The sequence below is a fragment of the Macaca mulatta genome, chromosome 7 (assembly GCF_049350105.2).
Source record: "Macaca mulatta isolate MMU2019108-1 chromosome 7, T2T-MMU8v2.0, whole genome shotgun sequence".
Taxonomy (NCBI): Eukaryota; Metazoa; Chordata; class Mammalia; order Primates; family Cercopithecidae; genus Macaca; species Macaca mulatta.
Genome location: NC_133412.1, coordinates 57297866 through 57312846, shown reverse-complemented (window position 1 = coordinate 57312846; position 14981 = coordinate 57297866). Strand labels below are relative to the sequence as shown.

The window sequence follows — 14981 nt, the reverse complement described above, 5'->3', positions numbered from 1 at the left end:
AGTGTAGCTAGCCCACCCATGATCTCTGGGAAGTGCTTAAGTGCTCCCTGGTGATTCTGATGTGCAGCCCAGGTTCAGAACCTATGTTCCTAAGTCTCTCTGCCACAGCAGCCTCTGTGCAGGCTCAGCCTTGGCTCCAGCCTACCTGGGAGACCCTCTCTTGACCATCCTACCCTCTCTTGGGATAAAAGCCAACCTCCCTGCAACCCAGGGACCACCCACTTAGCTCTACAAAGACCTCTGGGACAGACCGCCCAGTTCAAATCCAACCTCCACTACCTCCTAGCTGAGCAGCCCTGAGCAAGTCATTCAACTCTCCCATGCATCAGTTTCCCCCGTCTGTACAATGGAGCTCACTGGGGAAAAAAATAAACCTACTACATTGGGTTGCATGAAGATTCAATGGCTTAATTGATCTAAAGCACTTAGAACAGTGCCCCTTCCCTGAAGTTTTCTTGGCTTCTGTAACAGACTTCTGAATAAAAGAGTTTAGATAAAGAAAAGCCAGATTAAGACCCTCAATTCTGCAAACTCTGCTTCCATGAAGAGAGCAAATGAAAAGAAAAGATGCTCACAGTGCAGGGAAAATTAAGACTGAATGAAAAGCCTTAGCCATCTAGTCTATTTGCATTATTTGTGAAGAAAAATCAGCACCACTGAGTCCTTGGGGTCCCTAGGACTGGAGCGATGGCACTAAAGGGAGGACTAAGGTTAACAAGGCCAGTCCCTCCCCCAAAATGCTCCCACTCCAGGAACACAGGCCTGCCTCATTGTGCTCAGGACAGGGGCAGCTCCGTTCCTCCACAGCAGAGCTTCTCCGTGGATTCTTCCGTGACCTACACAGGGCTGCCTGGTTTCCAAGCCCTTCCCTAGGGCTCCAAACTAGGGTGTGTGTGTGTTTGTGTGTGTGTGGTGTGTGTGTGGTGTGCTGCATGTGTTGTGTGGGGTGTGGTGTGTGTGTGCAGCCCAGGTTTGGTGTGTGGGGTGTGTGTGTTTGGTGTGTGTGGTGTGGTGTGTGTGGTGTGGATGGTGTGTGTGTGGTATGTGTGGTGTGTGGTCTGGTGTGTGGTGTATGTGTGGGTGTGTGTGGGTGTGGGTGTGGTGCGTGTAGTGTGTGTGATGTGTGTGTGGTGTGTGTGGTATGTGTGGTGTGTGTGTGGTGTGTGGTGTGGGGAGTGTGGGGGGTGGAGTGGGGAGTGTGGGGGGTGTTCGTATGGTGGGTGTGATGTGTGGGGTGTGTGGTGTGTGGGTGTGTGTGGTGTGTGGCATGTGTGTGGTGTGTGTAGTGTGTGTGATGTGTGTGTGATGTGTGTGGTGTGTGTGTGGTGTATGTGTATGTGTGGTGTGTGGTGTGGGGAGTGTGGGGGGTGGTATGTATAGTGTGTGTGGTGTTTGTATGGTGTGTGATGTGTGGGGGGTGTGTGTGTGTGGTGTGTGTGTGGTGTGTGGTGTGGGGAGTGTGGGGGGTGGTGTGTGTAGTGTGTGTGGTGTTTGTATGGTGTGTGTGATGTGTGGGGGGTGTGTGTGTGGTGTGTGTGGTATGTGTGGTGTGCGTGTGGTGTATGTGTATGTGTGGTGTGTGGTGTGGGGAGTGTGGGGGGTGGTGTGTGTAGTGTGTGTGGTGTTTGTATGGTGTGTGTGATGTGTGGGGTGTGTGTGTGGTGTGTGTGGTATGTGTGGTGTGCGTGTGGTGTATGTGTATGTGTGGTGTGTGGTGTGGGGAGTGTGGGGGGTGGTATGTGTAGTGTGTGTGGTGTTTGTATGGTGTGTGTGATGTGTGGGGTGTGTGTGTGTGGTGTGTGTGATGTGTGTGGTGTGTGTGGTGTATGTGTATGTGTGGTGTGTGGTGTGGGGAGTGTGGGGGGGTGGTATGTGTAGTGTGTGTGGTGTTTGTATGGTGTGTGTGATGTGTGGGGTGTGTGTGTGGGGTGTGTGTGTGTGGTGAGGGGTGTGGGGGGTGTGGGGGGTGTGGGGGAGTGTGAGGGATGTGTGTGTGGTGTATGGTGTGTGTGGGTGTGGGTGTGGTGCGTGTAGTGTGTGTGATGTGTGTGTGGTGTGTGTGGTATGTGTGGTGTATGTGTGGTGTGTGGTGTGGGGAGTGTGGGGGGTGGTGTGTGTAGTGTGTGTGGTGTTTGTATGGTGTGTGTGATGTGTGGGGTGTGTGTGTGGTGTGTGTGGTGTGTGTGTGGTGTATGTGTATGTGTGATGTGTGGTGTGGGGAGTGTGGGGGGTGGTGTGTGTAGTGTGTGTGGTGTTTGTATGGTGTGTGTGATGTGTGGGGTGTGTGTGTGGGGTGTGTATGTGTGGTGGGGCTGTGGGGGGTGTGGGGGAGTGTGAGGGATGTGTGTGTGGTGTATGGTGTGTGTGGTGTGTGGCATGTGTGGCGTGTGTGGTGTGGTGTGTGGCATGTGTGTGGTGTGTGGTGTGTGTGGTGTGTGTGGTGTGTGGGTGTGTGGTGTGTGTGGTGTGTGGTGTGTGGGTGTGTGGTGTGTGTGTGGTGGGGGTGTGGGGGGTGTGGGGAGTGGTGTCTGTGTAGGCTGTGTGGTGTGTGTGTGGTGTGTGGGCATGTGATGTGTGTGTGGTGTGTCGGTGTGTGGTGTATGGTGTGTGTGTGGTGTTTGTGTATGCGGTGTGTGTGACGTGTGTGAGTGTGCATGTGTGGTGTGTGTGGTGTGTGGGTGTGTGGTGTATGGTGTGTGTGGTGTTTGTGGTCTGTGCGGTGTGTGTGGTGTGTGTGTATGGTGTGTGTGTGTGGTGTGTGGTGTGTATGTGTGCGTGTGTGGTGTGTATGGTGTGTGCTGTGTGTGAGTGGTGTGTGTGTGTGTGTGTGTCGGGGGAGGGGCGTCCGCAGTTTCCGTGCCGAAAGATGGTGTCTTGCCTTCGGAGGGCTAAGCGGGCACCCATCCCCGCTGCAAAGCGCCCGGGCCAGGCGTGGCTTGCTTTGGGTCCGGGCGAGCCCGCTGCCCTCTGCGGCAGACGGCGATGCGCGCTCCCCGCTCCAGCTCCCGGCTCGCCCCGCAGCCCGCGCGCCCTCCCGGTGCAGCATGCGGGCGCTGTGACGTTCTCGGATAAATGCCGTGTAACTGTGTAGGCGAATGAGAGCTAAAAATAAGAACGGAAAATCTATCATTAAGGTATCATTGCGCCAGCGCAGCTATTTGAAGGCTCCCATGGTCCCCGGCGCCTGCGTTTGAAGCCCGCCTTCAGGCTTTGGGGGGTATTTGCAGAAAACTCCCAGCAGCGGCTCGCCAACCAGATCTCAGGGTGCAGGGCGGGTGGCGCCAGTAATTATGGCAACTCTCAAAATAAAATAATACAAAATAAAGTAACCAACGTTCACCAACCACCACCCCATCTCACCCCCTGTACTGTCCTCAGGTAGCTGGGGAAGCCGCCGGGAGTGCGGCCGGATGCTGGAATTCAGTGTGACCCGGCTGACTATGCAAAGACTAGGACTGGACGCTTTTGCAGCTCTATTTCGCCACCCACCTTCTTCCTTCCACCTTGTATTAGAAATAAAGCAGGGGATGGGGGAGCCTTTGGAGGAGAAAATGACAACTGGCACTTAACCCCAGGTCTACAGTGAGCAGCGGTGGGGCGCAAAGACGCAAACTCCCTGGTTGGCTAGCCTCCGGGGTCCCATTGGGTTAAACGAAAATTGATCTGATTTGCTTTTTAACATCCGAAGGAGAGAAGGGGAGATGAGGGGAGGGAGGACAGGGTTTGTGTGTGTGCGTGTGCGCGTGTGTGTCTGGGGAGGGGGAGGACGCGCCAAGGTGCAGCCTGCGCGCGGCTCTGCGCCTTGGCGGGGCTGCGTGCGTGTGTCTCTGTCCGCGCTGCTGAAACGGGCTCTTCGAGGGATCGGCGTCACATGACTCCGCCTGCCCCTCGCCAGCGCGCAGATCGCCAGTCCCTCAGTTTGCCCGGCGCCGGAGGAGGGTCGGGCGGGATCTTCCGGGCACTGGGGCTGTGCGGAGCGGAGAAGAGGTTCCAGCGGGGAATAGTATATCTGGTTCAAGAAGCCGCGGCTCGGCGCCAGATCCTGGAGTGTAGATATTTGGGGGGAGGGGAGAGCGAGGGAGCGAGCGAGCGAGCGCCAGAGAGAGGCAGCGCGCAGCGCGCACGGACGGGGAGCTGCTGCGCGGAGAAGATGTAAGCGCGTGGGGTCTCGCTGGCCTCTGAGCACCATGCAGAAGGGGATCCGGCTGAACGATGGCCACGTCGCGTCCCTGGGACTGCTGGCGCGCAAAGACGGCACGCGCAAAGGCTACCTGAGTAAGCGGAGTTCAGACAACACAAAATGGCAAACCAAGTGGTTCGCGCTGCTGCAGAACCTGCTCTTCTACTTCGAGAGCGACTCGAGCTCGCGGCCCTCGGGGCTTTACCTGCTGGAGGGCTGCGTCTGCGACCGCGCGCCCTCCCCCAAGCCGGCGCTGTCGGCCAAGGAGCCTCTGGAGAAACAGGTGAGGCGAGCGTCGCGTCCTGACCTCCCCGCGTCCCGGCCGCGGCCCTGGGGGCTCAGGGCCTTCAGCTGGCTGATGGCGCTCGAACTTTGGTCCCTCTACTCTTGGCACCCTAGGCGCTCTCTGCACCCTCAGCGAGAGGGGAGGCTTGCTCCTAGCCGGGCGAGTGACTGCGGCGGGCAGAGGGGGCAGGGACTGAGGGCGGGGAGTAGATGTGGGCTGCGGCTGCCCTTCGCCGGACGAGCCCCGTGGGAGGCAGGTACAGAGGGGCCGACACCTGGAGATGCAGAGGAAGATGAGGTCCTAAGGACCAGACAGAGACGCTGAATCTGGACACACGTCCAGCCAAAAATGGTGTTCCCAACCCCCACTCCCACCACCCAGCCCTAATAGCCCCGATCGTCTGCTTCACATCGGGAACGTGTAATTCCCCGCGCTTAGGCATGGGAAGGGCAAGACGGAGGCGTCCAAGCGCTGCCAGCCCTTGCCTCGCCGCAGCTGAGGGCGAAGAGCAGCCTGCGCTAGCTCCGCGGAGTTGGGCGGGGGTTGCGGGGCTACTCGGGTTGGTTCGGTACCATCGAACGGTGGTGGGCTACCAGCTGGCGGCCGCTGGAGCAACAAGCCCGAAGATTCCCAAGGACAGCTCTGATGCGCCGGGGCTAGGGCCAGGGCTGCTGCGGAGGCAGCGGGACAAGTGGGAGCTTCTCTCCTCCCCCCGCCCCCTGTGCCGCCGCCGCCGCAGTCGCGGCTATAGCGCTGCGCTCCAGTTTCCTGAGCTGCAAGGCTAAAGAGCCAGGCCTGGATCTGACAGGGAGCCCGGGCCGGGTGGGGGTGAGCCTCTGGCCTGAAGGGAGGAGGGGCACCTGCAGAGAGAGCCACCTTTAAGCTTGGTGCGCTTTCCAAAAGCATCTGGTTCAGCCCCTTGCCTCTAGGAAGATAAAGCAGATGATAGTGTATCCTAAAATGCCGCTGCCGGCAGGAACCTGACATCCATAGGGCCCAACGGTTGGTGATTACCTAGATGGGGACATTGAGGCCCAGAGAGAGAAATTCACTTGCCCAACGTCATGCAAGTAGTTGAGGCCGTCCCAATGTTCTGAAAAGACAACCGAGATCTCAAAAACCACTGCTGCATGAAGACGCAGACTGGTGGTGATTGAATTGAATTGGTTGAAATAAAAGCATCGCTTGAAGTCTTCCTCCCAATCGTCAGGACAGAGATCTGAGCTCAGTCTCTCTAGCACATCTCTTCCTTCCCTGCCCTCAGCCAATGAGTGTTAGGAGATGGTTTCTGAGGACTGGAAAGTGTGGACAGGAATTTTTGAGGGTGGGTCCCTGGAGATGACAAGCCATGTGGTGAGCAGGGACTCCCAGATGGAAAGAAGAGCAAAGGGCAGGCCGCTCCTTAAGCTTAAAGCTCACATGGAGCCTGGGGAACTCATGTGGAAGAGCCAGACCCAGGCCAGGCTAGAGACTTTGCTCTCAGCCCTTCAGAACTTGCCCCTCTACAGCCAATGTCCACCGATACCTACTGGGGGACTGCAGGCCAAGCCCCAGCCCCAGCCAGAACCCCCCTCCATCCCTCAACCCACTACACTAGACCCCAGAGCTGAGCTCCTGGGTAGGCAGGAAGGGATGGGTGGGGGAAGCCAAGTTGGTATGGGCTCATATTATCTGTTCTCAGCCCCCTGGACCTGAAGACAGACAGGCCTGAGACTGAATCTCAATTCTACGACTTCCTGGCTGTGTGACTTCAGTTAACTTACTGAACTTCTCTGAGTTTCCATTTTGTAATCTACAAAATGAAGATAATAACACCTACCTTTCTGGGGTTTTGAGAGCCCTACATTAAATAATGTATTTGAAAGTATGCTCCCAATACATTTTAGTTAGATCTAGACGAATCATAGTTGAATCTGAATTATACCCACCTGGACAGAGCTATTTAGGTCACCAGATGTTAAACTTGAACAGGACCTCAGAGATACAGCCTTCCCATTTTACAGACCAAGAAACTGAGAGGCAAAGAAAGGGAGTTACCCAACAATGGAGTAAATCAGTGGCAGAATCAGACCTAGAATTCATCCAGTGCCTAAGAATTCCTGAAAATGAGACCCCACATTGATTTCAAATCATCCAACTCTTGGCCCAGGTATTGAATTATCCTAGCAGTAGATCATGGGACGAACATCAGTGCAAAACTAATTGATGAGATGCACTCATGTTCAGAGCCGTTTCCCCGGAACACTATTAGTCAGAGATCCTCAGGTGTGTTCACAAGAGCAGCCCTCCTGACACAAGAGAACAGAACATGATTAAAAGTAGCAGATGATGGTTTGGCGCAAATTTTTGTTAGAGACTCATACTTTAATCACATATGTTTATATAGGTTCCATTTGCCTCTAGAACAACTTTGGCTCCTGTGGAAAACTAGATCCTGCTCCTTCGGGCTACGCATGTGTACAAAAATTCATCACTGTTTCTTTTCTCAATCTTGGAGTAAAATTGATGGTGCCAGCAGCTGCTCCATGTTTCTCTTTGACTGGGTGCCCCATGGCATAAGCCACAGAGCCTAGCGTGATAGGCCTAACTCCAGGCCATTCTGTGACCAGGTTTGAGCCTATGAGAAGCTTTGGCTCAGTCTGCTGGGCATGTACAGAATGCCTGAGTTGAGAGGCCTCTACGAAGCCATCTGTTTAACTAGACTAGCTGGTATCTAATGAAGAATTGGTTTCAGCAGGAAGCCATTTTACCAATGTCCAAGCAGACAGCTTCCTCTCTGAAGGGTCAAGGATGGTTTTTTAAGGAATAGAAACCAACTCTTGGCTGGGAACCCCTAAGTGGCTGGGACAGAGTCAGGGACCATGCACATAGTAGATGCACAGGAAATGCACATTGAGCTGGACTTGTTAGCCTATCATATGTTAATTCCATATTTTATGTCCTCAGCCTAGAAGCTGATTGTCACAGGCCGTGAGCCCCTGAGGAAGACAGACATAGATAAGGGTGAGCTCCTCACCCTGTGAAGATGCTCTAATAGTGGGATATGCAAGGTGCTCTGGGAGCCCTGGCACCGAGCCTCAGGCCCATCCTAACATTGTGCAGTCTCGTCTGACTGTATCCAGACCAGTCTGACTGCCTCTGGTGCAGCCCCAGTGTCCAGGAGCTCTATCCTGGGATCTTAAGGCCTCATGAAGACAGACTGGCACATCCATGCCCCCCATTCCATCTGGCAGCTGCAAGCCGCGTCCCTGGCCTGGACCCTTTGCTCAGCCCTGACCTCCTCTGCTCCCAGCCCTGTAGCCCACATACTGAAAGCCCAGGTGCTGTTGACTTAGCACTTGGGTTCAGCTTCCCTAGAAGTTGGCCCTTGTTGTTCCATACCCTTCTTTGGCATGGAGTCCCCCGATCCTGGCTTTTCCCACTCTCATTCCAAACTCCCTGAAATAGAATGTCCAGCCCCAGCTTCTCAGTAGGGTGCCCAGCCAAACCACCTCCAGCACTCCTTTCACCCTTCCCAACCAGGAAGGGTCAAAATGTGGGCACCAGGCTCTTCCTGATTCTCTTAGGACAGAAGAGACTCAGACAAATCCTTGCAGCCAGAACCTCAGAACCTGATGTTGGTGGAGGTCCCAGAAGCAGCTCTTAGTACCTATTATGTACCCACTTTGTGCCCTTCCCTAGAGACAAGACAAAGCCCCACTCCTGGTCCTCATGCACAGGACATATTACTGGTTGGCCTGGCAGATTCAGATCAACAACAGCCCTGAGGTTGATGGGTACACTTATTTTACAGATGAGGAAACAATTTCATCTGTGGCCGCCCAGCAAGGCAATGGCAGAAATGAGACACGTTCTCTGGCTTTCTCACTCTGTAGCTATTCTGTTGTCACCACAAAGCACACCCTCCTTGGAATTATAGCACATTCAACCTCTCAGCCAATCAGAAAAATGAAAAGCTGAATGTAGAAAAATAAGGTTGCTCTAAAAGCAGCAGCCCCTTAGACACAGAACCCTGGGACGCTCCGAAAGCATCAGTGGCTCCCATTGCCTTTAGAAAAATATTCCAACTCCCGACCATGACCTGGAGTACCCAGTGAGATCCACCCTTTGCTGGCCCCTCTAACCCAGAGCCACCCATCCCACTCCCCTCCTTCCTCATCCTAATCAGGCCACCACTTTTCAGAGCTGCATGTGCCTCCCCTTTCCTATCTCAAGGCTGTGGCAGAAGCCGTTCCCTCCACCTGCAATGATCTCCCACCAACCATGCCCTTAGAATGAACAGCTGCTTCTTCTCCTGCAGGTCTTAACCTAAACGTCGCCTCCATCATCACGTGCATTTACAGCACTGGACTCCTCATTCATACAGTTGATCACAGTCTGTGATTACTTCATGTATTTGGCCAGTTGCAAACCATCCTTCTTCCCACTAGAACATAAGCTCCAGGAGCGCAGGAGGCAGGCAGAGGCAGGAGACTAATCAGGGGCTGCTGAAACCCAGAGTCCAGGTGAGAGAGGTGGAAACCCTGAGAGAATGAAGGAACAGGGTCTTTACGATTAAAAAGAAAAAAAAAACTTTACCGAGAGAGACTCAGGTGGAAAATTAGCAAGACCTGCCATCCCATTGGTTGTAACAGAAAAGAAGACAGGATCAAACATGATGTCCATGGTTCTGCCTGAGGCCACCAGGCAGATGCATGTCACCTGTAGAGAGGGGAGAGCTGAAGACAAGCAGGTTTATGGGCAATGGAAGATGATGAGTGGCAGTGATCTCATCACATTTAATCTCAGGGAGGTCACATTTGAGATGCCCAATGGCAGAAAAGGGCTTTAGTGGCCCCCACTCTCCAGTATGGTAAGGACACTTATTACAGAAACCAGTGGAGCCCCATAAGGAGGACAGTGGGTGGTGTGTGCTGAGGGCGGTGGACCGAACAAAAGGGCACGTGCAGAGGCTCAGCAGGTGGCAGCCCTGTTGTCCAGAGCCCAGGGAATGAAGTGATGTGGCTGCCACATGCACCGCAGGGGATGTGCAGGCTGGCTGAGGATAGTGGCAGCTGGGCAGAGCCTCATGAGGTCACTTTGGGGTATGGTTGCACTCAACGCTTTCACAGCCCAGCCTGGCTGGTCAGCCTTTTCTTGCACTTCTTCAAGGGCAACTAGCCAGCAGTGGGAAGTTGAATTTGGTGGCTTGTCCACACTAGGATTTCAGTTTTCAACACTGCCAGGCAGGTGCCACCACTCCTCCTTCATAGGATTTGCCAAAGCTGCACAGAAGAAGTAGGGTTTGAACCTTCTCTCCCACTGGGTCACTGTGGACAAACCCTCAACTTCCCTTCATCGATGCCTTTCTGCCTCATTCTGAGGAGCCCTGGAGGCCACATTCCCACATCAATCAGAGCAGTCCAATTTTTAACTGTTTTATATATTAGGTTTCCACATGAGATTTTATCTTTCCCAATGCTTTAAAAAGCTTGCCCTTCACCATGAGTTATTACTAAATGCCCTTCAACTCTGCCATGCTATGAATGCAGATTTAAATGTACATAATTTTGTAGCAGGATGTTTCAAAATGCCAGACTGAAAATACTGAATGACAATAAATACCATTTATTGAGCATCTGCTGTGTGCCAGGCACCAGAGTGCATGTTTTACATATAGCTCTTCCCTTAATTATTCCAACAGCCCTGTGAGGTTCTCACTATTTGCCCATTTTCTAGATGGCAAAACTGAGGCTCAGAGATGTTAAGTAAGTTGTTCAAAGTTACAGAGCAAGTACATGCAGAAACTGGCCCATGAACCCAGAAGGTCTTCCTGATTCTAAAACCTGAGCTCTTCATCCACAAACAGCATGAAGACTGGCTGGGGACTGTTATTCCTTGCTGTCTGTTACCAAAATACATGGAGAAAGAAAGAGAATTAACAGCAGGTGAAAATATGTCACAGTCGCGCCAGTGATTTTTGTGAAGGCGGCTTTTGTTTCTGCTTGGGTGGGAACTTTGCAACTCTGAATCCCCTGAGCATTGATGGGAAGCACACCAAGGCAGGCATCCACGCCCCACAATCCGGTTTCCCTGGAATCTGTGGGAGCGTGGAGCCAGTGCCCGTGTGCGTGCAGCCAAGAACAGAACTCAGCCCCCTGATGTTTATGCAGGAGCACTAGTGACGCGTGGACTTGAGAGAGGTCCAGAACACTGCCAACGCCCAAACACTTCCGTGAGGGCGACTGTCGTGCAGGGAGCAGCTGGGAGGTGTGGGCACCCCCACTCTCTGTCCCCGACTCAGAGAGGAGAATACAGCCCCTCACACACACAGCCTTCATTTCCAGCCTCCAGTCTCCTTCACTGAGGAGTGATTTTGCCCCTGATAGTGAGGCAGCATAGAGAATTTCCAGCCATTGAGACCCAACGTTAGATCCTGGCTCTAAATCTCGGCTCTGCCACCTCCTAGCTGGGGAGGCTTTTAAGTTCTCTGAGTCTCAGTTTCTCCATCTCTGTGTTAAACTACATGCTGTTTGGAAAGCCCTAGCACAGAACAGTAGGTGTTATCAGTAAATTGTAGCAGCTGGGGCTTCGGCTTCCACCTTTATGACAAGACTGTTCCTCACTATAGCAGTGACCTAGGTCCCTGGGGTCTCTCGCAGGCTGGAAGCAAGTCAACACTGAGCCCTGACCCTGCATATGAAAATAGGATGGAAATCTTAGCTCAAAGAACCTGCGAGTTCCTGAAAAGGTGTGAGCAAGCAAGCCCCTACCAAAGGACAGGTGATTGCTGTGGGAGCTTCCTTTATCCCTGTGGACAAACTATCACCAAGCCCTGTTAGTTTTTCCTCCTGGGTATATCTCTCAGAGCTGTGCCATCTGTCCCTCTCTTCCTCCACCACTCTGGTCCAGATTGGGATCACCTCTCACTTGGACTCATCTTACGCAGTGGCCTCCTGACTGGTGTGTTGGTCAGGGTAGGTTGGGTTGTGCTATAATAACAACCAACCCCCAGATCTCCATCAGCACAACTAAGACTCATCTCTTGCTTGTGCTTTACGTCCCATGCAGCTGGCAGGAGGCCACTGCTCATGATGATCACTCAGGGACCTGGACTGGTAGAGACTTGGTCCTGATGGCAGCCTCCATGGTCCCCTCCACTGAGGAGAGGGAGTGTGACAGATCTCTCATTGGCTTTTCCCAGAAGGGATCCAGTCTGAGCGCAGTTTACTAGACAGGGTGAGCCACCTGGCTTGATTTCAGAAGAGGTGCAGAAGTGCAGACCTACTGTGTTCCTGGACACAGAGCGCCAGAGAGGATATGGTGCTAATGGTATCCACTGTCCCCACACATGCGCTGTGCCCCCTCCCCCAGTCCACTGGCCTCTCTGCAGCCAGAACCACCTTTCTAAAATGCAAATCTGATCATCAGGAACACACACAGTAGCTGAAGAGAGGTTTTATGGTGGTTTCATGAGGACACGGATAGTGTGTGGTGTGAGTGTAAGCTCGGAGCTTACAGGGGCAGGATCCTTGCCTGGCCTCCCCTCCTTTCATTAAGCTCAGTGACTCTGTCATTCTTGACCAAGCGTCACAGAAGCATTTTGGCCACAAGGCTTCCCTAGAATTAACAAGGGAGAGGATTTTAAAGGTTAAAGTGTCCTCCTGAAATGTTAACACTCCATTGACAGCCTTCACTCAACAGAGATTTACCAGTACCTCCAAGGAGCCAGGCCTATGCCTCCTTGGCGCTGGGAGGATGGGACGAACAGCAGGGACCCTCCCTGGAGGGGCTTGCCATTCAGTGAGGGGACAGTCTGTGAACAGACAGTGACAATGCAGTGTGATCCTTGCTGGCACACCAGAGAGCCAAGGAGGGGTGGGAGCTATGGGACTCCAGTGAGGGCACTTCCCCCAGCCCCAGGGTGTGGGGGGGTGATTAGGGACATATAGGCTGCAGGGGACACCAAAGCTGCCCTTTGGACACCAAAGCCTGTGTGCTATGTCACAAAGCTCAGGTCTTCCCGGGCCCAGTGTGGAGCCAGTGCAGGGCTCTGAGTGAGAAAGGGGTGGCTATGATCTGTGTGTTAGGAAGATACTGCAGAGTGAGAATGAACAGGAGAAAACCCATCTGGAGGCAGGAAGCCAGTTCAGAGGGAGCTGCAGAACTGAGCAGTAGCAAAGGCCTGAATTTGGGAAGTACCATGAACACTAAAGATCTCCCCTCCACTCCCATCCCAGCCTGTGACTCAGCCACTGAAGCCTACGCTGTAGTAGTGGGCCACTAAAACCATCCAGAGCTCAAGAACCTGAGACTCTGCAGCCCCATGCCCTCTGCCCCATGCCCTCTGCCCCATGCCCTCTGGGGCTTCCCACATACTGGGTTTGGGGCGGCAGTGGGAATGTCAAATTCTCATCCCATGAAAACTTCAAGTGTTGTCTCCACACCTTCCCAGCCAGCCACCCATTCAGATAAAACACCTTTTCAGATTACAGAGTCATTTTCCATGATTAGCATTTCATTTAACCACCATAGTAACCCTGCAGTTACTGTGGTTCTACATAAGAGAGGCACATCCTCATTTGACAGAGGAGGCTTGAATAGACAGAGTTCATTCTCTTCACAAATACCTATTGAGTGTCTATTTTGTGCCAGGCACTGAGCTCTCACTGCTAAATGTCAGAATCTTCACCAGGCCTCCCGGTTCTAGGTCAATAAGGTCAGTGGACATGAGGCCAGTTGTTAAATGAGGTAATTTATACCCTAAAGACTAGATTTTACTAATCCATCAAGGCTAATGCAATTTCTTTCCCCTGAAACATGAGATAATTATTTTCCAAAAGATACTTCCTAGTGGAGCTTTTTTTTTTCGAACTGGAAAATCCAACTCAGACCTTAAAATAAAGTCCTTTCAAAATCAGTTTTAGAAGAATGAATGAATTTTTGGTAACCTTAGCTGGTGTTCCAAAACTCCATATAGAAATTTAGAGAAACCTGATCAAGATGAACTTTTCTTGCTAGACTATATGAGTGAAATATAATCAACTTTGTTTAGATGCCTCTTGGGCTTTTAGCCAAACTCAAGAAATTAGTGAAATCATTTGGAAGAACCTGTTCACATGTAGTTCTCAGCCTGCCCAGTTTCCCTGTGCCCTAAGCCTGCTGCTGCCCTCCCACCCCCTTTCCTCCTCAATGGGTCTTCCTGCCCCCTCACTGCACTAGTAGCCACCCCAGCTCCCTTCACTTCTGGTCACATCTGCAGGCAGCAAGGAATTGGGGTTAGGGGGAAGGGCTGGTGTTTCAGAAGGAAAGCCAGTATTGGGTGGGCATCAGTGAGGAGAAGCAAGTAATTACATCTTAGTTTCCTGGTAGCCTGAGCAAGGAGGGAAACAGGCTGGTTATGAGATAGTCATTGCCACATGGAAAGACAAAGTCCAGTTGCTCAGACAAGAGTACTTGTGTCCCCGGAGCTTGCATATGGGGGACCAGCAGGGAAATGATGATGACCTTAAGGGTAGAGGCACTGCCAGTATAGGGCCTGCCCCCATGAGCAGCATCTGCTGTCTCTTAGGGGTGGCTGAGCATGCTCAGTGAAGACCACACTACAGGAGGCTTAAATGGTGGGGTCCCAGGGAGGAGTGTCCTGGTGTCCAGATAAGACAGTGTGCAGCTTGGAGAAGCCTGGGGAATGGATGGGCAATTTGAGCCTCTTAAATAGCCATTGCCTTCTTTTATTTTAAATTTTAGGATTGGTAATGCATTTCAATAGCTCAACATTCAAAGAGACAAAAAAGTATACAGTGACAATGCTCCTTTAATGACTCTGTTCACCTCCCTAGTGGCCATTATACCAGTTTCTCATACATTCTCCCAGAGGGATTATACACACACACACACACACACACACACACACACACACATATATATGCAAACATCTGTCTGTCTATATGCATGTGTGTATAATTATATAAATTGTAACACAGTCTGCACCATGTTTTTCTATTTTGTGGAGAGGATTCTCTGTGAGTACATTGATCACCATTCTTTTTTATGGCTCTATAGTATTCCATGGTGTGGATATGCTATCATTTTTTTGACCAGTCTCTTCTTGAGGGATATTTAGGTAATTTAAAGTCTTTTGCTTATTAAAGTAAATATCCCTGCACATGGGCCATTTCCAACCAAGTTTTTGACAGAAGCTGAAGGGCAGATACATCCATACTGAAGTTCGTACCTTCATTCAGCAACTATGAGAAAGGGGGCTGTTGAAAAGGGGAGGGCAGGCTGGCTAAGGCATCATCACAGATTGAAAGATGTTTGTGCAGGACCAGCCAAGTGTAACAGCCACCAGGACCCTGTTTCATCTGTAGCCATGGCGCCCAGGTCCTGAAGCAATTTACATTAAAACAGAGACCCTTCCGCAGGCAGAGACCCTACACTGACATGGGCCCCCAGGCCTTGGGTCAGGCACAGCCTCGTCCAAGGTTGATTCTGAAAGAGGGGGGCTTTCAAGGGCCTCTAAGCCCTGAGGTTGCA

The 14981-nt window shown here is 52.2% G+C and overlaps 1 protein-coding gene across 16 annotated transcripts in view; it reads left to right on the top strand.

Annotated features, from left to right (window-relative positions):
- Positions 1–14981, top strand: part of RASGRF1 (Ras protein specific guanine nucleotide releasing factor 1) — a 306382-nt gene that overhangs the window by 166941 nt on the left and 124460 nt on the right. For 15 of the 16 annotated variants that reach the window (XR_013395851.1, XM_077940098.1, XM_077940099.1 and 12 more), the window contains exon 1: positions 3870–4463. The exons of the other annotated variant lie outside the window; for it this stretch is intronic. Coding sequence is in view for 14 of the 15 variants with exons in the window: in XM_077940098.1 (XP_077796224.1) it covers positions 4188–4463 (276 nt within the window). In the remaining variant the exon portion in view is untranslated. Of the gene's footprint in view, positions 1–3869; positions 4464–14981 lie in introns of those variants that run through there. 16 annotated transcript variants of the gene reach the window in all.